General features: G+C 41.4%; 1 protein-coding gene across 4 annotated transcripts in view; it reads left to right on the top strand.

Annotated features, from left to right (window-relative positions):
- The window catches only part of cacna1db (calcium channel, voltage-dependent, L type, alpha 1D subunit, b), a 71162-nt gene extending 66681 nt beyond the window's left edge, over positions 1-4481 (top strand). For all 4 annotated transcript variants that reach the window (XM_026270677.1, XM_026270678.1, XM_026270676.1 and 1 more), the window contains one exon: positions 1019-4481. In XM_026270677.1, the coding sequence (XP_026126462.1) occupies positions 1019-1294 (276 nt within the window). In that variant the 3' untranslated portion in view covers positions 1295-4481. The remainder of the gene's footprint in view (positions 1-1018) is intronic.
- Positions 4482-27722: the final 23241 nt, after the last annotated feature.

The raw sequence follows: 27722 nt of genomic DNA, 5'->3' as shown, positions 1-27722 counted from the left end.
AGATATTACGTATAATTTGGCAGAAAAACAAGACATCTTGTTTGTATGTCCACTTCTGAAACCAGATTGGTTGCCGTCGAGGAGATTGTTCTGTGTGAGAAGGCATAGACTTGGTTGAACACAAATCATTCAGGGAAACCAGTTGGTAGTTCTCTAAAAGAGTTGGGTTAAGAGTGAGTTTCTTAAGACGGGGGTTATACAAGTCTGTTTAAATGTTGAGGGAAAACAAAAGTGTGAAGTTAATACAAGTAATATTATTACTTTAATTATTACTTTCTGGCAACAGTAATTAGTTACACTATTAGTTACATTACGTTTCTTTCACGGCCCACATAAGTTACATCCTAATAAATTTTACTAAAAATATATTTCTGCCTCATCATTTGACCAGAATCCACTTTGGATTGCAGTCAGAAATTATTACAAACACTCAGTGGTGATAAATAGTAACATATATGTAAAAGTGTTGTATTAATCACATTGTCATGTGTAGCTTGATAATAATTGTAGCTATAAGTTCTCTGTTACCCATATACGATTATATTCATGATGTATTTTATCAAAATAATCATACAAGATCATAAAAAAATGTTTCATTCTCTAAAAAAGATTTTACACAATTTATCAGGATCAGCGGGATGTTGGCAATCCATGTAATGCCACAACTTGCACATCAGTGTTCGATCATCTTTTCTCCTCACAAAATCAATGTTATGGCAGTATTTCCATTCACTGAATGCAAGCTTTTTCATATTCCATTTGGCTGCTGCTCTGGTGACTCCACGTGCCTTTGCAAGCTGTGAAAATTATGAAAATAAATCTAGCAATTATTGGATCTTTGGACTTTAAATCAGTAGGGGTTGAAGCATCGAAAGTAACTATGTAACTAACTGTTTTTTAGATAGTAACTGTAATGTTATTACTGAAATCTTATCAGCAATTAGATACACTACTAGTTACTGCAAAAAGTTATATTATTACTTCCCAACACTGCCTGACACCATGTCTTTTGTTGTAGGTGATGATATCTGGTGGATTGGGCAAATATGCCAAGGATCCAAAGTTTGTGACGGTGACAAAACATGAGATCGCAGATGCTTGCGACATGACAATTGATGAGATGGAAAGTGCTGCTAGTAATTTACTGAATGTGACGCTAGGCCATGGGCCGGAGACAGACGAGGTGGGCCTGTGTCAGAACAATCTCCGCGACTACAGCGATGAGGACACGGACACAAGCAATAAACGCGAGGAGGATCTGACAGACGAAATGATCTATGTCTCAGTATTATAATAAAGAGTTCAAAATGCCCCAGCAAAACTAAACAATGTAGAAAATTCATGAATGAGGTAATTGTGCCTTTAAACAGGAGTGTCACGGAGAGATCTGCTGGATTACATGGACCAATAGATTTGGACTTTTTCCTTTAGTAAGCAAACCTTTTGTGATCTTGGGAAATTTCCAGCAAGATCCAAATGTGATGGCATTGCTGACCAAAGTGTTTTCCTCTGAATCTATGCATGTGCTGGACCTTTGAAGAACCCTAACCAACTTACCCGCCAAAGTCCAAATGGTCAAAAGTACCAAACGCCATTTCTTCAGACCAATTCAAGGCACTTTCACCATTTGAGTCAAGAGTTTAATTCACACATGCAAGGCAATTACAATGGTAAAAACTTTACAAGGATACCTCCTAGCTGGGAAATTGAAATACATATATTTTAAATATTTCAAATTAAAATTTTCCAGTTTTTCCACATTCAAAGTGTCTAAGTTGGTGACATTTGCCATCTTTGACTTAACATCTGCTGCATCACATCTTTGTTTGCATACACAAATGCAAATTTAAATTATGCACAAATGATATAGACTCTGAACTTAAAGAGCTCTGACATCATTTGTGTTTCAGATAGAAAGAAAAAAGTTGGAAACAAAGTGAGTGAATAATTTTTGGGTTAACACATAAATGGAAAGGTAAATTATCCATACCCCCGTTTTCACTTGATGAAATAATGCAAGATGCCAGTTTTGGTGGTGGAAGAAAAGTAAATTTCTGATATTTCCCTACACTGGTCTGTTGAGTATATATGGCTGTAAAATGCACAAACTAAGGCATTTAAATAATCACTAATTAGACTGTAGGTCAATAAAATATGACACCCTTAATGTTCAAATATTACTGCATCACAGACTCACCATTTTAAGTGGACACATACTGTAGATTTCAGGTACTCAAACTGATCTTACAAAGGGCTTTACTGTCCAAAAGCTGTTTCTGCTTCCTTTATCGGGAGCCAGTCTCACTGCCATCTGACTCTCTGACCTCCCAGAAACAGCAGCTTCTTTCTCTAAGAGTAGTTACTAAACATATCAAAACTATGAACGCTCGAGTTGTAGAGTCTGCTTGATTGTGCTTAACTATTAGTGTGAGCATATCTGCCTCGATGCTGATTAAACTGCTTTGGTCCTCCAGTTCCTTCAGCTGGTCAGACAGCAACTTGTTTTTATTTTCAGAGTTAATCCGTCTCATTGGTTTTTTAATTGATGATGAAGTCTATGTCTCACACACCCGATGACATTTAGGCTTATATAAATTAAATAAATAGTTCACCCAACATATATTTTCATCATGTTCTGACCAAACCTGTATAGAGACTCATGTCAGTGATTCAAAAAGAACCAGTGATATAAAAGGCATAATATGAAAATAGTCCACAGGTTGTGTGCTATATTGTTGTCGCTCAACAGCATTGAGACGACAGTAGACCATTTGATGGAATCGTAACATCAGCCCAAGCCTAGACACTCCAGCTGTGTTCATGAATGTGCGATGTTAAGTTTGTGAACAAATGCTTTGGTCAGAATGATTTGCTAATCGCTCTGGCTGTACTACTTCTATAATCTTTTTTTAAGCTTAAAGGCAGATGTGACCTCGTACAGGTTCAGAGAGTAAATGATGACAGAATGTTGATTTTTGAGTCTGTAAGGAATAACGGGTAATTTAGCACATGCTGTGTCTAAACTACTGTATGTTTGTCTTTGTGATGTTAAACTGTTTGATGTAAACCACCAACCTTTCCTTTCTAAATTTAGCACTTAGAATAAATTTCAACTGCCTTCATCTTTAATATCTAGTATCTTAAAAGTGATAATCTATTTTTGACAAAATGTCTGATTACAAAGGCTTTAAAAGTTGTGTATGTTGAATGAATGGATAAATTATGTCAGTGTTTTGAGAAACAAAACTGATTTCCTTTCATTTCGAAGGAACATGTCTGTATGGTTTCTGTCGTAGTTTGAGAATTATCCAGGCATGAACTAAAACAATTATATTCATTTTTTTAAAATGGTATTTTACCTATAATCAAATGCAAATATGCATCATAAGATTGTGTGTAGATTACTGGCATTATTGCAATGAAGTGAAGGTCATTTGTGTTGTGTGAATGATTATTTCAGGTCGTGCTAGTGTCAGTCATCTCCATGGACTACATTTGGACATTTATTAGGACAAGTCAACCATCAGGAAACTTTTATAATTTAATACTTTTATTCTTTTTGAAAGGTACAGTTATTATTTAAAAGATAATCATCTGTTGTAGTGATTTTACAAGCGTTTTCAATCTGTTAAAATTTGTCGACTGTTTGTTACTTTCTTTTTCTTACTCCATTATAACTGAATAAAATATAAAAAAGCCATTCCACCAGAATAAAGAACACATAAGAAGTCTAAAAATTATCTTTTTCTCTCTCAGTGTAAAGATTAAAGTTATATGCACAGATACTTGGTTCCTACTGTAGGCTCAGAAGCTGAAATATATTATTTCTAATTATAAACATAATTGTGTCAGACTAATCGTGTGGAGATGAAAACTGGAAAAATCTATTCTGCAAATGTCTCTTCTTTAAAGCGTGTGATATAGGTAAGTTTCATTAAGATAATTATGGAGAGAATCTCATGAAAATGATCAAGATCATGTCAGTTCATACTTCATTAAATGCATTAAGAATGAGATTTTGTAATCATGCACATCTGACAAAATTATTCACTTTAACCAGGAAAATTAGGCCTCCCAACATTATTTAAGTGTTTCATTCTCCCACATTACCAGCACGGTCAAATCCATCTTATCTCTGCATCTCGAGAGCTGTGGGCCGGTAAACAGGAACTCCAGGGTCACGGAGCGTGGGAATGCCTTTAATGACGTCCGCTGCCTTTTCAGCAATCATTATGGAGGGAGCGTTCAGGTTCCCTCTCACCATGCTGGGCATAATGGAGGCATCCACCACTCTGAGCCCCTACAGACCGTACACAAGCTGAATTAATGAATCATGGTTCATTGAATGTAAAAAAACTATGCACCTTCCTTGGCTAAAACCCAAAGCTTTTAGCCTCTGAACTCATGCATATAAACCAAACTCTCTGCAAGTCAAGTCAAGTCAAGTCACCTTTATTTATATAGCGCTTTAAAGGTGCCATCTGTAATGTTTGGCAAAAAAAATCAAGTCATACTCCACATTCCATAACAGATGGGGGCAGTATGCCTCAATAAAGTGAATTGGTCAAGCCAGAGGCGACAGTGACAAGGAACCAAAACTCCATCGGTGACAGAATTGAGAAAAAAACCTTGGGAGAAATCAGACTCAGTTGGGGGTCAGTTCTCCTCTGACCAGACGAAACCAGTAGTTCAATTCCAGACTGCAGCAAAGTCAGATTGTGCAGAAGAAGCATCTGTTTCCTGTGGTTTTGTCCTGGTGGTCCTCTGAGACAAGGTCTTTACAGGGGATCTGTATCTGGGGCTCTAGCTGTCCTGGTCTCCGCTTTCTTTCAGGCAGCAGAGGTCCTTTCTAGGTGCTGATCCACCATCTGGTCTGGATAAGTACTGGATCCGGGTGACTGCAGTGACCCTCTGATCTGGATACAGACTGGATATGGTGGCCACGTGACCTCGGAACAAGAGAGAAACAGACTAATATTAGAGTAGATGCCATTCTTCTAATGATATAGCAAGTACATCGGGTGTTATGGGAAGTGTTTATGGAAATACCTAACAGTATAGTCACTGTTATTTTGCTGAAAGTACACTGCAGTATAATGTTAAATGTCCTGTTAAGAGAAGACCAAGATCTCTCTGCAGTGAAAACATTTTTATATTAGTAACCCGCCTATGAAAGACGAAGAAATCTCTTTTTTAGGCGTAAATCTGACCAGAGCGATGTTCCTCTGATTCAGTAGTAAAAGGCCTTGTAATTACATATCGTTATTGAATTCATGGTGAACCACAGTGATATTCAAAAATAAACGATAAAACTCCTGGTCGAAAAATTGGCTTAGCTACCCAACTTTAAGCCTAAAACATTTAAATCATGTGCTATTTTGACAAATGTGTATGGGAGTGCAACAGACGGACAATTCCTGTGGTTCACATTTGCATGTTTGTGCTGCGAAGAAATCCTGCCTTCTTGTGAAGTATAGCACTGAGAATCAGCGCTTTTGAAATTTAATTGTTTAACCTCTTAGCCAGCACCCCAACGTCCTTGTCCTAAAAGCTCCTAAAATCACACGCGTCAGTGTTTACGAATAGATTAAATGAAACGGGACAAATTTAATCTTGACAAACTATGTATCATAAAGATCTAATCCTCAAGCATCGACGACAGATCACTGTTTTTCAATGGAAAGCTTATAAAGACTGTATTTGCTACATTTGTGTAGGCAGTACACATAAAAAAACATGAACATTAGAAACACTGTACATACCAGTGTAACGGATATGCAGATCATCGATTCATGTGTTTAATTCAGATTTTCCAAATGAAACTCTTTTTGCACCAAGTGCCTGGCCTGGCGCCAGCCTGGCTGGCTGGACTTAAATTATTTACGATGCCCATGCGAGCTTCAAAGAAGAAATGAAAACCCCCAACCACATTCCAACACTGGAGACAAAGGAAACCTTTCGTATAAGTTCCTTACTTTCATTTTATTATTAATATGTATTTTAAATATGTTTATGGATTGCATAAAATGGTTAATCCTTGTTATGTGAAGAGTATAAGTGCTAAGCTTATACTTTAGGAAATGTCTTTCCTCACTTTAACCTTCTCAAAGAGAGCCATGTTTCTGCAACCCCCACTTTTGCTGGTCGTAAAAGTTTACGACCACACAGGACAGGAGAGAAGCCAAATCACTGGCTTCTTTTGAACAATGCATTCTATGGAATGTATTCATTAACTTTCTGTTTTTATGTTTTATACATGTATTACGTATTCCCTTTTGGTACATTTAGATGTTTCCCAACATCTGCAGTGTTATCATGTGTTAAACCAATCTTTAAATATGTGTAATTCTACATTTGAATGTAACTTCATGTTTTGATCACATATATCTATTATGTTTAGTCTTGTTCTAATCGTCATGCTCTGACAGACCCATTTATCTAGCGCAAAGTAATGAAATATGTATGTAATCTGAATTACAAACTTGCTAGAATAATCCCTGGAATTTGGACAAGCCCTAGATCTCCAGGGGGGGGGGGGGGGGGTTGTCTTCACAGAGACAAAGGAACTTTTCCCTCCGCCTCAGATCGCGGACTTTCACTGGCTGTTTACGCGAAAAAGGGGCGTGAACTATTTCAAGCTATAAGAATTGACCAAACAAGGTCCACTTGCTCTTCTTCCTCTTTTTCTCATTCTCCGTTGTCGGACACGCTGCTCTCCAACGTTGCTTCCGCGCGGCCATAGGCCGCGCTCATAGCGCAAACCCCCTCAGCACAGGGGCTGAGAGAAAAAGCCATTTTAATGGCTCCTTTGGAAGCTTTCGTTTTCGTTCTTTTCTTTTATTTTCTTTACTAAGTTTATTCAACTATTCGCCTCTCCACGCAAGGAAGACGAATTCTGGAACAATGTTTGTTGAACCTTTCAAATACCGCGCGAGGACAGAACAAAGGACCACGTGCTCCACGCTCACGCCAAGAGCCAGCGCAGCGTGCACGCGCGTCACATGGCCTCCGTTTCAGGGCACATGGCTGTTTCAACGGGAACAGCGCGCAAAGCTCACAAGCTCGACGCCGATCTCACGCCAAACTCACATTGGACACTTTTGCAAGTATCACTTTCTCTATGGAGATTTAAATGCTGCTTTAAAGTGTTGTTATGATCTGATTTGTTGTTGGCTTCCAAAAGTTACTGACTATGATTTTCATACCTGAGCTCCTTATGTGATCTCATTCTATTTTCTCTCTCTCTCTCTCTCTCTCTCTCTCTCTCTCTCTCTCTCTCTCTCTCTCTCTTATTTGGATTCGTTATGTATTGTATAAAGCTTACTGTTTGTATTGTCGTACGCATATTTACTCTGTGTGATTTGTAGTTTGATGTATTACTAGTTTAATTATTAAAAACCCATATACTGACGATTGGCTTGGACTCCACCCCACTCACATTACGAGTCACTGAGATGTCTGATCTATAGCTACAAGCTCTAAATTTAGAAACTAAATTTATCATAAGGATAGGATAATATTTTCATGGCCAGAGAATACTTTTCCTTGAATTATAAGGCGTGATAACTTTATTGAAAATTGATAGGTCTACAGTGGTTTGCTGGACATACCACGGTTTGATTTGCAGTAATTTACAGTAAGAGATATCACAATAATTGATATGAAGAATGTAATATTGACATATTAATGAGTAAGTTACAGTGCCCTGTGATTATTTATTGTTATAGGCAATTGAGCTATTTTTCATAATCAATCAAATTTAATGTAACTGTCATCTGAGATATAAATTAATCATATTCCTGATTAATTATTCAAATTCCCTATATATCATTTGAGTTAATTATTCTGTAAGACTCATTGTTGTTACATTATGGTGGAGAATGCGGGCATTTCAAACTTCGTTTTGTGAGCAATCAATCTATATGTATGGTTTTTAATAATTTCTGCACGTGCGCTATGAAATTATGTAATGTTACTTGTGAGATAAGTCGCAAGACGCGAACTCACTACTGACTGAGGCAAAAAGCTGGTCAGTCAGCGCGCTAGATATTTGTAGAAACTTAACAGTATAGTCACTGTTATTTTTGATGAAAGTAAACTGCAGTATAATGTTAAAAGTATCCTGTTAAGAAAGACCAAAATCTTTTTACAGTGAAAACATTTTAATATGAATAATTAAAAGATAAAGAAATCTTTTAATAGTTGCAACATGTAAATCTGAACCTGAGCGATGTTCCTGTGATTCAGTTAAAAAGGCCTTGCTTATTAAAATATCGTTATTGAATTTGTGGTAAACCACATGATATTCAAAAAAATAAACGATAAAAACTCCTGGTCTAAAATTGGCTTAGCTAAACCTAAAACATTTAAATCATAAGTGCTATTTTGATAAATGTTTATTGGAGTCAACAGTTGGAAAATTCCTGTTTTTGTTACATTTGTGTTTTGAAATATAGCACCTCAGAGATTAAAACTTTCTGTTTGTTACTTGTGATTTTTGATGCAGAAAATCAGCCTGACAAACGATCAGATAATTTCTAAGTCATATTGATATTGTAATTCCTCTATCTAAACACCAGAGGGAAGGCGTGGGTTAGAAATTTCAGTGTACGCCCTGCTTTCTGATTCCAGCTTGCATGAGTGCAAAGCTGCCATCCTGTGGCCATTTCAGATAATGCGCTCTGATTGCTAATTTATAATCCCTTGTGATGTATTTGAATTAGATGTCTAAATTCTCGTTAAGTATTTGCATTTACAGCTTTGCTCGTGCGAATATTATTACAGGGAAACAAAAGAATGTTCCCTGCCTTTGACTGTTTACATTTACTTTGAGTTTGGTTCAAACATGATTTGAATTAAAATGTAATTGTTAATAGTGGAAATCTAGATGTGTCAGGTCAACTACGGTTTGACCAATTTAGAAGGTAAGCCATCTAGTGGCAGTCTCCTGTTAAATCGACTAACAGACCTCTGTCTTTTCCATTCTGTTTGAATTGCATGTCCACTTTTACCCTCTTTGATTAATCTCACACTGTTTGATTCATTTCATGATCATTAATGATAACTTACAAGCTATCAATGGTTATTATAGGATATTATTCAGATTTTCCTTTTTAATTCATACATGCTTATTTTAAATTTTGATTTAAACCAGTTTTGAATTTTTAATTTGAATTAAGTTTTCTGCTCAGCAGGTTAAAGACAGAGAAGCAGTACTCCCCCCCCCCCTTGTGGTGAAAACCAGCTACTCCTTCTCTCTTGTTTCATTCCTGTTTTTTTTATTTTATTTGATGTTTATTATTTTGCTTCTCTCTTTTGACTTAGGTTATTTTGACAATTACCATTATTATCATAATTCCTTTGTTTTGTTATATCATGATTAGGTAAAGCTGTTACCTTTCCTCTCTACATATAGTTACTCAATTGATGTTAAACAAACCAAACCTTAATTAACTTTAAGTTTCCTTTGTTCATCCTTTGTGTATTTGATTGTAGAACTCCCTTGGTGATTGGACAGTCATCTCAGGTTTCCAGTGAGCAAGGCTGCCCGACCGGTGTTACCGATACTGGCTGCGAGTGAAACTCGGTTCCTCTTGTCTCAAGAGACATCAGCAATTTTGGCACTCCAAAGGTTGTGCTAAAAGTCATAAGCCGTTCGAGACGGCGCCACTTGAGTAACTGAGGACCGGGGACACTGCGGTTCAGTGTTTGGGGAGCACCGGGGAGGTTGATCAAGCCACTGGTTCCCACCTGAATGATTCAATTCAACCAGGTGAACCTAAAGTGATAAAACCTATCCACTTATTATAAGCCACAGAATATTAGATATTCCCCCGGATATATTTTAAGTGTTCTGACCCTTTTGCTTCTTTAAGCCACATCCTATTTCTAGGTTTCCTACCCAGATAGCCCACTCACCTGTTGGCCCTATCTTAAAACCTAGCAGTAGGCTTAGGCCTCCTTATTCTCACTAACACGTTGTGTTTCTATTGTTTTCATCTCATTTCAAGTGTTGTGTTTCACTTTGATCTTTTTCTACCCTCTGTTCTGTTGTGAATTGTTTCTTTCATTTCACATAGAGACAGTAACCTGGGAGCCACCAAAGAAGTTAAATAGTACAGCGACCACCAGCAGCCGGTGTCATCACACGACCCGCTAGGCTACTGCCTGTCAAATCTCCATTTCAGGTCCTTCGTTGACCCAAGTTAATTGGCTACTTAACTGTCTGACTGTTTGCATCAGTCAGCCCCAAAATTCTCATAAACGGCGCAGCCCGTATGAATATAGCTCGTTAAACGTAGAACGGACTTGCATTGGTCTTTTTGTGTGTGTGTGTGCTGTGCTTCTCTCGCCGACAGAGAATCAGGATGTTCCAGGCATCCAGTCCAGCAGTCCACGGGGGCCACCTCTCGACATGGTTGAAAGCAGTGACGACCCCCTTCCTGCCCAAGGACGCCAGTAACCTGCAGCACCCAGAGCAACTAGACACCGAGCTAGATGAACTGATGGCATGCGATCCAAACCAAAGCGACTACTACAGAGAACTCGCCAGGATCTTCGGAAGCCTAGTTCACATTCTCGGAGTGAACGGAGCAACATCGCGGAGGAGGCCTGGAAGGACCAGGCCCCAACCCAGAGTCATCTTGATCAGCTCCTCCTCGAGACCCAGAACCAGCTCAAGAAAGAGGATGACACAGATCCAGAGCTACAGAAAGGAGTTGAAAGACTTCACAATGCCCTGCAAGATCTTCGCCTCGACACGGATCAAAGAGAACAGCTGGAGAGAGAAGCCTGAAAAGACCTCAACGAAAAACTCCAGCAAGGTGGCGCTCTCCTAAAAAGAGCAGAGACTGAACTGAAAGAAAGAGACTATAAAACCTGGGCCTGCAAAACACACTTGCAAGCGGCCCGAGCTAAATTCAACAAGCTTACTCTGCAGAGAGATGAGCTCCAAGATGAACTTGACACTGTTCACACAGAACTGAGACAATCTCACAGATTACAGAGTGGCTGGATCGGAGAAACGCACGCCACAAAATTTCTCCCGGGCCGCCACTCCAACCCTTTCAGCCAAGAACCCAGAGCTGGAAAAGGGGGTGTAATCTCCCTTCTAAGGAAATCACCAGCCAGCTTACAAGAACATCTGTCAACAACGGAGGGAAGAGAACCCTTCCAGAGAACGCATGTCACCAAACCCTGCACTGCTCACAGAGAACTTCACAAGCTAGCCAGAAGCATCTCTACATTCATTCCAGATCCTGCAGGAGGACATGATGTTCATGCTTCTTTACAAGCCATTGACTTTCATTTGCAAACTGTCGCCAACGTGACAGATGTGAACACATTGTACCTGTTAAAAATCACGGCCAGCCGTGATGTGCATTGCTTTCTGGATCGTCAACCAGAGACTGTCAAAGCGTACTACCAGCAACTGCTACAGACTTTGATTCTTGAATTCTCTGATCCAAACTCAGACCATGGGATCCTTATTGCTATGGACCTCAAACAGGGCCGATTTGAAAATCCACAGACTTTCTGTAGTCAGCTACGAAACACCTACTTCGGAGCATGCAACGAACCAGGTATGGAACAGGATTTCAACTTAAAAACTCTGTTCCTCCCAAACCTACATGCCAGTTGGAGTTTTCATCTCAGAGTCCCAGCGTGTCCCCGTAACAGGACTACACAAGAGTTACGGAACTTAGCCCACAAAGCTTGCACCAAGCAAAAGACTATTTGTGAAAAGACTGTGAAAAAACCCAAAGTCTCTGTCTCTGAGCACTGCTTGGAGTTAACCCTAGATGGCGCCCTACAACACCACAGTCACAGACATTTTTACAGAGAGTCAATACCATTCCAAGCCAGCAGAGGGCAACACAGTGCAGCCACGTCTGAGACAGCAGAGATCCTGAGGGTGCTGAAAGTGCTTCTTCACATGAAAACTCACAAGGAAGATGAGCCAAGCACCCAGAACACTGCCTGTCATCTACAGACCACAGAGCTAACTGTTACAGCACAAAGTGACAACAAAACCCAAGCTCCACAGTCAACAGCTGCACACCCTGAACGAGACAGCACAGGTCCTCACACCAGGTACCACAAACACAAGGTACTAGAAAATGCTGTTTTGACTACCTGCCTTCGCAGCGAGCTACACAAGACCGGTCCTCACCAACCACCGATCGTCACACCTGCCCTGATACCAACATTCCTGGGCAGCCTTGTCAAAAAGGGGGTGGGCCGAAAAGGAGTCAACAGGGAAGACCTGATCAACACAGGATTAAACCTGACGGTGATCTCATCTTACCTTTTCAAAAGACTCCAATTTGAAGCTAAGAGACAAGATCAAACTCTTACACCTCAAACTTATGAACTGAATGTACAGGTGTACAGACAGGATGACATCCAGTTTGAACAGGTTGTTTCCATTCACCTGACATTCGTTCCAATGAGTCTAATACATCCCATGTATGTCCCACCAATGAACACTCATACATTGCTCATCGACAAAGACCTGCTAGAACACTTTGACCCTTTTCTGAACTTCAAACAGCTAAAAGACTTTGCTCAAGTGCGAGAACCTCTTTCTCTCCAGCCACACAGGTTGCTAGAGCCAGACTGTCAGGTCGCAGAGGTCACGGGAACTCCCACAGAGCCAGACGGTCAGGTCACAGAGGTCACGGGAACCCCAGCAGCCAGCCTTGAGTACAACGCCCTAACAACAGGCCCAAGTTCAAGCCTCTGTACCTTAGTCAACAAACAGGGTACGGTGGTACCAGCTTACACCAAAGGGGTCGCTGTTCGGCTCAACCTGCAAGGTGGTCAAACCTTACACCACACGCTGGGTTTCTTCCAATCCTCACCTGAATGTGTGGAACTCGGACTCACACTGGCAAACAACAAGCATGCCAAACACCAACACCTGTTCCAGCAATGTGATAACATCACAAAAACACACAATGTGATCGTGTACTGGAAGAAGGTAAAAGGACACTCGAAGTTACCAAGTCTAGACGAGGACTTTAAAGATCACACTGACACCCTTGCCAAAACTGGCACACTAAACAACATTCTGTGGTCACTCCCAACCCTCCCACCCACATTCAAGGTTGAAGTGATTACACACAGCATAAGAACTTTACTAGCTACACTGCCTACATCAGAATCGCTTACGCTGGCTCCGTTGTCTACACAGACCAACAAAGCGGATATGCGGGCTTCTGAAACCTCGATAATGACTTTGCTTTACCACCTCTCTGACCCCTCCATCCACCCTGGCAACCAGTCTACAGTCACTGACAACCAAAGCCCCAGACCACTGCATGATACACAAACCATGCTGCGTGCACAGAACAATATTGTGGGTTGTGCACCGTCTGACATCACAATGCCAGGGCTTGTAATGCCACGGAGCAAAAGGGGGATAATGCCAATATATTTCCATGACGCAGCATGTGCTGCACCACGCAGCACCAGAGCCACTGACAAAACACTGAAGCAAGCGTCATGCCGGCAGCAAGATGTGGCAAAACATGGGCGAGGGCGAGCTAAACCCAGTCACTGCCCACGAAGCAAAGAGACTGTCCTGTCCAACCAAAGACAGGCCTTGTTTGTTTCTTTCTCCCCTTTCTCTCTCTCTCTCCCTATTATCTGTACCAGGATGATGCTGTGGTTTGCCGTGCCGTGCTGTCAGCCAAAGAGAGGACAGCTGCCACGAGAAAACCGCTGAGACTCCTGACTACCGATGACAGGGCACACTACCCCAGCACTGTAACCGAATACAGCTGTACAAGGTTCCGATGGAGAGAGGACTCCCTCACTCACACTGAGGCCGATGTCAAACACCTGTTCAGCCAACATGAGAAAGTGACGGTTACACAAATGGAGTTAGGTGGACACCACCACCGCTCCAAACAGTTCCCGGGAGCTTTGCTTAGAGCCGCTGCTGCCGCCAGAATGTTTAACATTGTTATGTCCAGTGTCAATGCAGCGAACCAGAATGTAAACTCCTTGAAACCACTGTTTACTGTCTTCCAGAAGGACTTTACCCAGACTCAGCTGTTAACAGCATTAACAACAGCCATGCTGTGGGAGGTTAGCTCCTCCAATGACAGCCTAACCACGAGTAAAACCCCACCGTACATGATATCTTTAAGCCTTGTGTTAACTGTGCTGTCTTATGCCATCACCATGCCAGCTGACCTGCTACAAATACACCTGGCCAACTCTCTGGATAGCGCCTTCCTACGGCACGTAAACCCCAAACAGAGAGAAGTGAACGTGCTCCTGAACCAACTCATCAGCGAGTCAAGCCAAGTCTACAGACCTAAAGACATTGTCAGTGTCAGGATGTGGAAGAGCAACACCCACACCAAAACACACATTCCAAATGTGGTGGCCTACCATGACAGCGACACACAGCTGTACCTGGTCCCAAACATGCACATGTGTACTTTAACCAAAAACATTCATTATCTCTGCCTTAGCAAACCCCTCCTCAGACACAACTCTGAAGGAATCTGTTAGCTGCAACCCTGGGTCAGCGATACGCGCTGCCCTGCCGAAGCCAAGCCTCGTACACAAGTCACAGAAACGCAAGCAGAGATTGTGGGTAACAGATGGCTCGTCAACACTCCTGTGCGCTCAGCTACGCTGACCTACGACCAGCATGACACCGTCACCCGTGCCAACCTGCTGGACCAAGCACTGAAAGGTACCACCCAAAACATTGACATTACTCCTGTCGACACAGCCCTCCAAGCACTGTCTCGACAGCCCATTCTGAACCAGTCATCTGCGGTCCTAGCCTGGACTGCTGCCGACACTGCACGGGGCATCTCCACTGTCATTGGCCCCGCCCTGACTCTTGGCGTGACCTTCATCCTATACAGGATACTCAACGAGATGCAAACCTCTACAGCCAAACTCACAACAACTGTGGCTGGAGGTCTCCGATGGAATCCCCGGAAAAGGGACGCAAAGTCAAAGACAATACCGAACCTCACCAAGCTGAATCCTCAGCTTCAGGAACCACCTGTCATCATGACCCACCTGCTGCATGACCATCACGATTCACCTGTCATCTGCCCATCCTGATGATTGCCGTCCGATGATGTCCACACAGGGACTTCATCTGACGAAAGGGGGAAGTGTGTAACGGATATGCAGATCATCGATTCATGTGTTTAATTCCGATTTTCCAAATGAAACTCTTTTTGCACCAAGTGCCTGGCCTGGCGCCAGCCTGGCTGGACTTAAATTATTTACGATGCCCATGCGAGCTTAAAAGAAGAAATGAAAACCCCCAACCACATTCCAACACTGGAGACAAAGGAAACCTTTCGTATAAGTTCCTTACTTTCATTTTATTATTAATATGTATTTTAAATATGTTTATGGATTGCATAAAATGGTTAATCCTTGTTATGTGAAGAGTATAAGTGCTAAGCTTATACTTTAGGAAATGTCTTTCCTCACTTTAACCTTCTCAAAGAGAGCCATGTTTCTGCAACCCCCACTTTTGCTGGTCGTAAAAGTTTACGACCACACAGGACAGGAGAGAAGCCAAATCACTGGCTTCTTTTGAACAATGCATTCTATGGAATGTATTCATTAACTTTCGGTTTTTTGTTTTATACATGTATTACGTATTCCCTTTTGGTACATTTAGATGTTTCCCAACATCTGCAGTGTTATCATGTGTTAAACCAATCTTTAAATATGTGTAATTCTACATTTGAATGTAACTTCATGTTTTGATCACATATATCTATTATGTTTAGTCTTGTTCTAATCGTCATGCTCTGACAGACCCATTTATCTAGCGCAAAGTAATGAAATATGTATGTAATCTGAATTACAAAGTTGCTAGAATAATCCCTGGAATTTGGACAAGCCCTAGATCTCCAGGGGGGGGGGTTGTCTTCACAGAGACAAATGAACTTTTCCCTCCGCCTCAGATCGCGGACTTTCATTGGCTGTTTACGCGAAAAAGGGGCGTGAACTATTTCAAGCTATAAGAATTGACCAAACAAGGTTCTTCCTCTTTTTCTCATTCTCCGTTCTCGGACACGCTGCTCTCCAACGTTGCTTCCGCGCGGCCATAGGCCGCGCTCATAGCGCAAACCCCCTCAGCACAGGGGCTGAGAGAAAAAGCCATTTTAATGGCTCCTTTGGAAGCTTTCGTTTTCGTTCTTTTCTTTTATTTTCTTTACTAAGTTTATTCAACTATTCGCCTCTCCACGCAAGGAAGACGAATTCTGGAACAATGTTTGTTGAACCTTTCAAATACCGCGCGAGGACAGAACAAAGGACCACGTGCTCCACGCTCACGCCAAGAGCCAGCGCAGCGTGCACGCGCGTCACATGGCCTCTGTTTCAGGGCACATGGCTGTTTCAACGGGAACAGCGCGCAAAGCTCACAAGCTCGACGCCGATCTCACGCCAAACTCACATTGGACACTTTTGCAAGTATCACTTTCTCTATGGAGATTTAAATGCTGCTTTAAAGTGTTGTTATGATCTGATTTGTTGTTGGCTTCCAAAAGTTACTGACTATGATTTTCATACCTGAGCTCCTTATGTGATCTCATTCTATTTTCTCTCTCTCTCTCTCTCTCTCTCTCTCTCTCTCTTATTTGGATTCGCTATGTATTGTATAAAGCATACTGTTTGTATTGCCGTACGCATATTTACTCTGTGTGATTTGTAGTTTGATGTATTACTAGTTTAATTATTTAAAAAAAATTGTTTTATGTTGAATGTGAATGTGTCTGCAAGTTAACCATCTGTTTGAGTGCAAATCAGTCCAAATCAGCTCGCTATTACTGAATGATCACGGCTATCAATGTGAACGTGTCTATATGAATAGAGAGAGTGGATTATTTACTATATGGCACATTTGTGTTATTACCATTTGTATATGTGGCCATCAGCACATAATTATTTGCATTGTAATTCATTGTAAATGCTGCATTCAATCAATCAATCAATCACCTTTATTTATATAGTGCTTTAAACAAAATACATTGCGCCAAAGCACTGAACAACATTCATTTGGAAAACAGTGTCTCAATAATGCAAAATGATAGTTAAAGGCAGTTCATCATTGAATTCATTGATGTCATCTCTGTTCAGTTGAAATAGTGTCTGTTTTAATTTGCAATCAAGTCAACGATATCGCTGTAGATGAAGTGACCCCAACTAAGCAAGCCAGAGGCGACAGCGGCAAGGAACCGAAACTCCATCGGTGACAGAATGGAGAAAAAAACCTTGGGAGAAACCAGGCTCAGTTGGGGGGCCAGTTCTCCTCTGACCAAACGAAACCAGTAGTTCAATTCCAGGCTGCAGCAAAGTCAGATTGTGCAGAAGAATCATCTGTTTCCTGTGGTCTTGTCCTGGTGCTCCTCTGAGACAAGGTCTTTACAGGGGATCTGTATCTGGGGCTCTAGTTGTCCTGGTCTCCGCTGTCTTTCAGGTCAGTAGAGGTCCTTTCTAGGTGCTGATCCACCATCTGGTCTGGATACGTACTGGATCCGGGTGACTGCAGTGACCCTCTGATCTGGACACAGACTGGATCTGGTGGCCACGGTGACCTCGGAACAAGAGAGAAACAGACAAATATTAGCGTAGATGCCATTCTTCTAATGATGTAGAAAGTACGGTGTTATGTGAAGTGTTCCGGTTCCAGTTTACCTAATTAATGCAGCCTAAAAATCCTTTAACGGATTTGGATATTAAAAGCATATTAGTATGTTATGTGTATGCCAGGTTAAAGAGATGGGTCTTTAATCTAGATTTAAACTGCAAGAGTGTGTCTGCCTCCCGAACAATGTTAGGTAGGTTATTCCAGAGTTTAGGCGCCAAATAGGAAAAGGATCTGCCGCCCGCAGTTGATTTTGATATTCTAGGTATTATGAAATTGCCTGAGTTTTGAGAACGTAGCGGACGTAGAGGAGTATAATGTAAAAGGAGCTCATTCAAATACTGAAGTGCTAAACCATTCAGGGCTTTATAAGTAATAAGCAATATTTTAAAATCTATACGATGTTTGATAGGGAGCCAGTGCAGTGTGGACAGGACCGGGCTAATATGGTCATACTTCCTGGTTCTAGTAAGAACTCTTGCTGCTGCATTTTGGACTAGCTGTAGTTTGTTTACCAAGCGTGCAGAACAACCACCCAATAAAGCATTACAGTAGTCTAACCTTGAAGTCATAAATGCATGGATTAACATTTCTGCATTTGACATTGAGAGCATAGGCCGTAATTTAGATATATTTTTGAGATGGAAAAATGCAGTTTTACAAATGCTAGAAACGTGGCTTTCTAAGGAAAGATTGCGATCAAGTAGCACACCTAGGTTCCTAACTGATGACGAAGAATTGACAGAGCAACCATCAAGTCTTAGACAGTGTTCTAGGTTATTACAAGTAGAGTTTTTAGGCCCTATGATTAACACCTCTGTTTTTTCTGAATTTAGCAGTAAGAAATTACTCGTCATCCAATTTTTTATATCGACTATGCATTCCATTAGTTTTTCAAATTGGTGTGTTTCACCGGGCTGCGAGGAAATATAGAGCTGCGTATCATCAGCATAACAGTGAAAGCTAACACCATGTTTCCTGATGATATCTCCCAAGGGTAACATATAAAGCGTGAAGAGTAGCGGCCCTAGAACTGAGCCTTGAGGTACTCCATACTGCACTTGTGATCGATATGATACATCTTCATTCACTGCTACGAACTGATGGCGGTCATATAAGTACGATTTAAACCATGCTAATGCACTTCCACTGATGCCAACAAAGTGTTCAAGTCTATGCAAAAGAATGTTGTGGTCAATTGTGTCAAACGCAGCACTAAGATCCAATAAAACTAATAGAGAGATACACCCACGATCAGATGATAAGAGCAGATCATTTGTAACTCTAAGGAGAGCAGTTTCAGTACTATGATACGGTCTAAATCCTGACTGGAAATCCTCACATATACCATTTTTCTCTAAGAAGGAATATAATTGTGAGGATACCACCTTTTCTAGTATCTTGGACAGAAAAGGGAGATTCGAGATTGGTCTATAATTAACTAGTTCTCTGGGGTCAAGTTGTGGCTTTTTTATGAGAGGCTTAATAACAGCCAGTTTGAAGGTTTTGGGGACATGTCCTAATAACAATGAGGAATTAATAATAGTCAGAAGAGGACCTATGACTTCTGGAAGCACCTCTTTTAAGAGCTTAGATGGTATAGGGTCTAACATACATGTTGTAAGTTTAGATGATTTAACAAGTTTATACAATTCTTCCTCTCCTATAGTAGAGAATGAGTGGAACTGTTCCTCAGGGGGTCTATAGTGCACTGTCTGATGCGAAACTGTAGCTGACGGCTGAATGGTTGCAATTTTATCTCTAATAGTATCGATTTTAGAAGTAAAGTAGTTCATAAAGTCATTACTGCTGTGGTGTTGGGAAATGTCAACACTTGTTGAGGCTTTATTTTTCGTTAATTTAGCCACTGTATTGAATAAATACCTGGGGTTATGTTTGTTTTCTTCTAAAAGAGAAGAAAAGTAATCAGATCTAGCAGTTTTTAATGCTTTTCGGTAGGATATGCTACTTTCCCGCCAAGCAATACGAAATACCTCTAGTTTTGTTTTGTTTTCCTCCAGCTGCGCTCCAGCTGCATTTCTCTCAGGATTTTCTAATTGTTAAATCTTTTTTTATTTTTCTTATTATTCTTATTTTTCTTACTCAAATAAATGATTCTTATTGTATTTTTCTAGTGCTCAAATAAATCACTTATATGATGTTTAAGTTTCTGTCTAGTGTATTATAACTGAAAAAAAAAAAAAACTATGCAGTGGTATGTTTACAGACTAAATAGTTTGTAGAAGCCTTCAATACTATTGGGAAATATATATTTTTGTATATTTGGGGGGTGGGGGGTCTAGACATAGTCTCATAAAAAATATTTGCAGGAGTCTCATTTTTCATTATATCTTATTCAGATTTGAAATAGAAACTCATGAGACATGTGGATTTCAACCCATTACTTTTCTATATTGCTCCAGGACGGCGGGTGAAATGCTCATTTTCACTCAAACTCCTGTTAATCTCGAGTACCTATAGTACTGCATCCTTCATATATCCAAAAAGTCTTTAGTTTTATTATATTTATGAGAGAAAAATAGTCTGTGCCGATTTTTTTCAGAAAAACACGACCGACTGGAGGCGTGACAGGTGGGCGGAGCTAAAGAATCACCAGCGCGAGTAGGCTTTTGCGTTGAGAGCGTTTGGAAGTTGAGACATTACCGTGAGGAAAAAAAAACATCATCCAAAACAAACCATGGCTAACAGTCAGATTCAGCGTTTATTTATGATCCAGAATCAGATCCAGAGGCTGAAACTGAACGAGAGCAGCAGCAGCAACGGCTACAGCAGGACGTCTCTATGTGGTATGTATTGAAACTGTATATATTTGCTTAGCGGTTTTGGAAAATGACTAAGTTCCACTTTATGTCGTCTTTTTTTTTCTTTGAAGGTGTACAAGGTTTACTTGATGTGTGCTTACGCGCCGATAGCTAAGTTAACAACACAGAGATATTTTAAGCAGTTTTACTCACCGCCTGCGGTTCCAACACACGATCGTGACCCTTTTTCATTAGGATTGCATCATGCTTAAGAAATAAACGATACGCAAATCCGCCGTCAAACTGGGCCTTGTTTGTAAAACAAGCATCTTCAAAATGCAGGGAATAAAGAAAAACTCTGTTGATGCTCTGTAAAAATAAACTCCGTCCACTGGTCCCTTAATGTTTTTTTTTTTTTTGGTAGTCTGCAGGGTTGTCTTGCCCTCGCAACCAAAAACACACTTCTTTTGTGACATTTCGCTCTCCCTCTGATCAGTGAATGTCTCTGCTCTGCTCTACGGGTACGCACGCACTCTTCCGGGAGAAGTGCCCTTAGGACACATTTAAGGAAATTCCGCTCCATTTAACATCACACAGAGCCATACTCGAAAAAAACTTTCCGAAACTTGTGACAAACTGGAAGAAGTTTGGAAGAATTTTTATATCAAATAAAAAATATATATTTAAGTGTGGTAAAAAAATTTCAAGGCACTTCAGTGTCTATAACTTTTCATATTTTTGAGGATTATCAAATCTGGTTGATGAAAAGTAAAGCCCATAGGGTCTTCTTTCCAAAGACACCAAATATTATGTTTGTAAGACAGTGAATTAGGAAATTGTTACAATTATAAGTTAGGTAGAGCATTTTCAGCTTTGAGTCCCATAATGGGGGGTGCTGGCTAACAGGTTAATAGTGTAAATTAAATGTCTTAGGTCAACCACTGATTGACCCACTTAAAAGGAAGTAAGCCATCTAGTGGCCGTCTCCTGTTAAGTCGGTTCACAGCTTTCTCTCTCTTTTCAATTCTGTTTTGAATTGCATATTTCTACTTTTACCCTTTTTGATTAATTTCATAATTATTAATGATACCTTACTGTTATCATTGGTTATTATTGGATATTATTCTGATTTTCCTTTTAATTCTTCTCACATGCTTATTTTAAATTTCAATTTAAACCAGTTTTGAATTTTTAATTTGAATTGAGTTTTCTGTTTACCAGGTGAAGCACAGAGAGGGAGTAACCAGCTACTGCGGCCTGGTTCTTCCGTGTTTCATCCTGTCTCTTCCTATTTTGATTTTTATTCTTTTTCTTCTCTCTTTTGGGTTAGGTTATTTTGATAATTACCATCATTATCATAATTCCCTTTTTGTTTAATCATTATTAGGTAAAGCTGTTACCTCTCATTTCTTCTTTTTTCCCCCCACTTTATTTTGATTTTTTTCCACATAAACAGAGTACATCACACAATTACAGATACCATTGGAATATCACATAAATGTAATTAATTCCGTCTCTCTTGTTCGTAGAAAGAACCAAATAGCAAATAGAGACAGAATAAAGTTAATTCTAAGTTAAGCAATAATAAAAAGGAAATATACAATTATGGATCTGTTATATGATGCAAATTACGTCCAAACAGCATTCAGCATGAGAGAATAAAACAATGACATAAGTATAAACAATAAGCAAGAACGGCATCATAAACCAAAAAGTAAAAAAAAAAAAAAAGATGATAAAATAAATAAATAAATGAGAAGCCATATAAAGCTTGGTCATCCAAAGACATATTCAGGTTAATCTTGCGTGTAAGAAGATTCTTTACTGCCAGAGGGGATATAGACAGGTGTTTCAAACCATTCCACTTCCCTACACAATCTAGAAAAGGGCCCCAAATTTTATAGAAGTTGTCAGAAGACCCCTTTATTGTATGCCTATTTTTTTCTAGTTTGATGAAAAGAAAGATATCATTAATCCATGAAGAATGAGTGGGAGGTGTAGGTGATTTCCAATTTATTAAAATTAGGCTTAATTTTATATATATATATATATATATATATATAGTCTTATATTTGGGTATGTCAAGTGAAAGAGAAAGAGTACCAAATAGATCTGTGACAGGCAAAGGTTGGACATAAATTCCAAGAACTTCAGATAATGTTTTAAAGATCAAAGACCAATATTTGTATAGAGATGGACAAGACCAAAACATATGCGCAGTAGATGCAGGGGCTTGATGACAGCGATCACACATGGGATCTACCTCAGGATATTTTTTAGAAAGTCTAACTTTGGTCCAGTGGGTGCGATGAAGGATTTTACACTGCATCAGACCCTGTCCTGATGAGGAGTGCACACAACGTAGAATCTTTTCCCATTGTTCTTCTGGAATATTTTCTCCTATGTCTTCCTCCCACTGAGATTTAATAGATGCACGTGAGCTTTCACGTAAGGAGCAGATTTCTTCATAAAAATGTGAGATCATACCCTTCATAACATGAATAAGTTTGAGGAAGGAGTCAATGGGAGTAACACTAGGGAGACTAGGAAACTGAGGGTGCGTGTCCCGCACAAAACTACGAACTTGCAAATATCTAAAACAAATTGTTTGGGCATTGCACAGTTTTTCCGTAATTGCTGGAAAGACGCAAATACATTATCTATATAAAAATCCTTAAATGTTATAATACCCAATGCCGACCACTGAGAAAAAGTCCTATCCATTAATGATGGTAAGAAAGCAAAATTTGCTGCTATAGGTGCAGAAATAGAAGAGGTTTGTAAACCAAAGTGGAGTCTGAATTGCCTCCAGATTCTCAATGTAGTTTTAACGATGATATTTTTGGTGTAGGGAGAAGATGAGTGTTACCTCTCATTTCTACATATATATTTAATTGATTTTAAACAAACATGCCTTAATTCACTTTAAGTTTCCCTTGTTCATCCTCTGTGTATTTGATTGTAGATCTCCCTTGGGGATTGGACAGTCATTTCAGGTTTCCGGTGAGCAAGGTTGCCCGACCAGCGTTACTGACACTGGCTGTGAGTGAATCTCGGTTTCTTTATCTCTTATGGAGACATCAGCAATTTGGCTCTGCAAAGGTAGTCAATTAGTCCATCCGACACAAACAAGGCAATTTCTGGGACTGGAACCAGAGAGTTTTTTTGCAATTTTGCAGTGCTGTCTTGTGGTTGACATCTTGTAATTGCCAGGTTGTGTTAAAAGTCACAAGCTGTTTGAGAGGGGGCAACACGACACAGAGTAACGGAGGGCTGAGGACACTGCGGTTGAGTGTTTGGGAGTGCCAGGGAGGCTGACGGCGCCACTGGTTTCCACCTGAGCGACATCAATTCACCCAGGTGAACCAAATGTGATAAAACCCATCCACTTATCATAAGCCACAGAATATTAGATATTCCCCCGGATATATTTTAAGTGTGAGCCAGGATGTTCCGTTCATCCAGTCCAGCAGTCCACGGGGGCAATCTCTCAACATGGTTGAAAGCAATGATGATCCCCTTCCTGCCCAAGGTAGTAGCCGGTCTGCCAGTAACCTGCAACACCTAAACCAAGAGCAACTAGACACTGAGATAGACGAACTGATGGCACACGATCCAACCCAAAACTACAAAGAACTCGCCAGGATCCACGGAAGCCTAGTTCACATTCTGGCATTGCCCAGGCACGGCTCAGCGAATGGAGCAACATCGACCTGGAATAGCAAGCAGCAATGCTTAAGCTTCAAGTGGAGGAGGATTTTCAGGACCAGGCCCAAACCCAGAGTCGCCTTGATCAGAACCTCCTAGAGACCCAGAACCAAGGCGAGAAAGAGGACGCCACAGATCCAGAGCTACAGAAAGAAGTAGAAAGACTTCAAAATACCCTGCAAGATCTTCGCCTCGACACAGACCAAAGAGAACAGCTGGAGAGAGAAGCCCTGAAAAGAACTCAATGAAAAACTCCAGCAAGGTGTCTTTCTCCTAGAAAGAGCAGAAACTGAACAGAAAAAAAGAGACGTTAAAGCCAGGGCCTGCAAAAAACACTTGCAAGTGGCCCGAGCTAAAATCTGCGAGCTTACTCTGCAGAGAGATGATTTCCAAGATGAACTTGACACTGTTCACGCAAAACTGAAACATTCTTACAGATTACAGAGTGGCTGGAATGGAGAAACCTACACCATACAGTTTCTCCCTTCCCTCCACTCAATCCCTTTCAGCCAAGCTCATGCTTACTTACAAGACACTGTAAATAAAAGAGCCATGACTTTAATGACTTCAAACTTGTACTACCTGTCATTGGGCCCATTCCACCTGCACTGATCCCCAAAGGGAGTACAGACAACACATTATTCACTGCACCCTTCAAATTTGTCAGAACGGATCTGACAGAGGACCAACACCTCGCAGTATACACAGTCTCCCACCAGAGCGTCGGTGAGACTGATGAACCTGCTACACCTCTCAATACCAAACTGACCGATGACACAACGATGGAGGAGCCTTACCCAGGTTTTGAATCTCAAGTGCAGCACATTCTACAAGACACTAATGCATACAGATCGCCAAGGACTCAGACAGGTTCTTTATAAGTTCAAAGAATCCTGTGCCAATCACTATTTAGACTGTGGTCTTACCAACCTCCACAAAGTGTGCATCCCTACGCACCCTGATGCTCCTCCCACTTTTGTCAAACAGTACAAGATTCTCATCACCTCACATGAACCAGTGCAGGAGATCATCGAATCTATGCTTGAGAAAGGTGTCATCCATCCATGCAACTGCACCTACTCAGCCCCCATCTGGCCCGTCCTAAAACCTAACGGCAAATGGTGACCCATTATTGATTACAGGAAACTGAATTAACAGGTGCCCCTGTCACGATGGCCCATGACCCAGCTAGAACAAGAAATACCCCGAATCAGAGGAGCCACAATCTTCCCTACACTTGATGTGGCCTCTGGATTCTGGACCATTCCGGTGCACCCGGAAAACCAACACAAGCTGGCATTCACATTTGGCAACCGACAGTTCACCTTCAACAGGTGTCTGTGCGGCTATACCAACTCATCAGCTGAATTCAACATCTTTCTGAACAAAGCCTGCCCAGACGGCAAAATGAGAGGTAACCATATCTACATAGACGATGTTCTCATGAAGAGCACAATGGTGGCCGACCACCTGAAAGAAATAGACTATGTTTTGAACCAATTATCCACCGCCGGCACCAAGATCACCCTTCACAAAGGAGAGTGGTGCCGAACTAAGGTTAACTATGTGGGCCTGCTCATCGGATCCCAAGACATTGAACCACAGTCAAACTGTATTCATGCCATTGAAAACATCAGAGAACTTCTCATCTGTACAGACTTTAACTATGCTAGACTCAGTTTTGTGTGCCATCTTCAGAGCTGGAAACAGAATGGTTTCAAAACTGCAAACAACAAGCCAGTCAAACACCAACATCTGTTAAAGGAATGTGATAACATCACAAAAACACACAATGTGACTGTGTATTGGAAGAAGGTAAAAGCACACTCGAAAGCTACCTGGTCTACACAAGGACTTAAATGATCAAACTGACACCCTCGCCAAAACTGGCGCACTAAACAACAGGTTGTGGTCACTCCCAACCCACCCACCCACTTTCAAGGGTAAAGTGTTTACACACAGCATAAGAACTTTAAAAGCTTAACTGCCTACCTCAGAGCCGCTTACGCTGGCTCCATTTTTTACAAAGACCAACATAGCGGACATGCAGGCTTCTGACAGATCTATAAAGACTTTGCTTAACCACCTTTCAAACCCCTCCATCCACCCTTGCACGCTGTCTACACTCACTGACAACCAGTGCTTTAGACCACTGCATGGTACAAAGCACATGCTGCATGTATAGAACAACATTGTGGGTTGTGCACCGTCTGACATCCCAATACCAAGGCTTGTAATGCCACGGTCTCAAAAGGGGGATAATGGCAATGTATTTCCATGACGCATCATGTGCTGCAGAGCGCAGCACCAGAGCCACTGACGAGACACTGAAGCAAGTGTCATGTCAGCAGCAAGATGTGGCAAAACACGGGCCTAGGCGAGCTAAACACATTCGCCGCCCACGAAGTAAAGAGACTGCCCTGTCCGACCAAAGACAACCCTCGCTTGTTTCTTCCTCCCCTTTCTCTCTCTCTCTCCCTCTCCCTGTTGTCTGTACCAGGATGCTGCTGTGGTTCACCATGCTGTGCTGTCAGCCAACAAGAGGACAGCTGCCACCGAGAGAACAACTGAGACTCCTGATCACCGACTACAGAGCACACTACCCCAGCACCGTAGCCCAATACAGCTGGGCAGGTGCCCGATGGACAGAGGACTCCCTCACTCACACTGAAGCCGATGCCAAACACATGTTCAGCCAATGTGAGAAAGTGACTGTTACAGTTGGTGTTAGGTGGAGTTAGGTGGACACAACAACAGCTCCAAACGGTTCCCGGGAGCTTTGCTCAGAGCCACCGCTGCTGCCAGAACTCTGTTTGACATTGGTATGTCTAGTGTCAGTGCAGCGAACCAGGTGGTGAACTCCATGAAACCGCTGTTTATTGGCTTCCAGAATGACTTTGCCCAGGCTCAGCTGGTTACAGTGCTAATGACAGACATAATTTGGGAGGTTAGCTCCTTCAATGACAACCTAGCCACGGCTAGAATCCCACTGTACATGATACCCTTAAGCCTTCTGCCATCACCACGCCAGCTGACCCGCTACAAATACATCTTGCCTACTCTCCGGGTAGCGCCATCCAACTGCACGTCAATGCCAAACAGAGGGAAGTCGATGTGCTCCTGAACCAACCCATCAGTGAGTCAAGCCAAGTCTACAGACTTAAAGACATTGTCAATGTCAGGTTTTGGAATAGCAACACCCACACCAAGACACACATTCCAGATGTGGTGGCCTACCATGACAGCAACACACAGCTGTACCTGGCCCCAAACATGCACATGTGTACTTTAACCAAAGACATCCATTATCTCTGCCTTAGCAAACCCTTCCTCAGAGACAACGCTGAAGGAACCTGTGGGTTGCAACCCCTGGTCAGCGACACACGCTGCCCTGCCCTGCCAAAGCCAAGCTTTGTACACAAGTCACAGAGACGCAAGCATGGACTGTAGGTGACAGATGGCTCGTCAACACTCCCGTGCATACAGCTACTCTCACTTACGACCAGCATGACACAACCAGCCGTGTCAACATGCTCAACCCAAATATGGGGATTCAAATACCGAAAGGTGCCACCCTGCACCTTGATGATCTGGCAGTGTACCAACTT

This window comes from Carassius auratus, chromosome 8 (genome assembly GCF_003368295.1).
Source record: "Carassius auratus strain Wakin chromosome 8, ASM336829v1, whole genome shotgun sequence".
NCBI classification, from domain to species: domain Eukaryota; kingdom Metazoa; phylum Chordata; class Actinopteri; order Cypriniformes; family Cyprinidae; genus Carassius; species Carassius auratus.
This window is presented reverse-complemented; position numbering and strand designations above follow the sequence as displayed.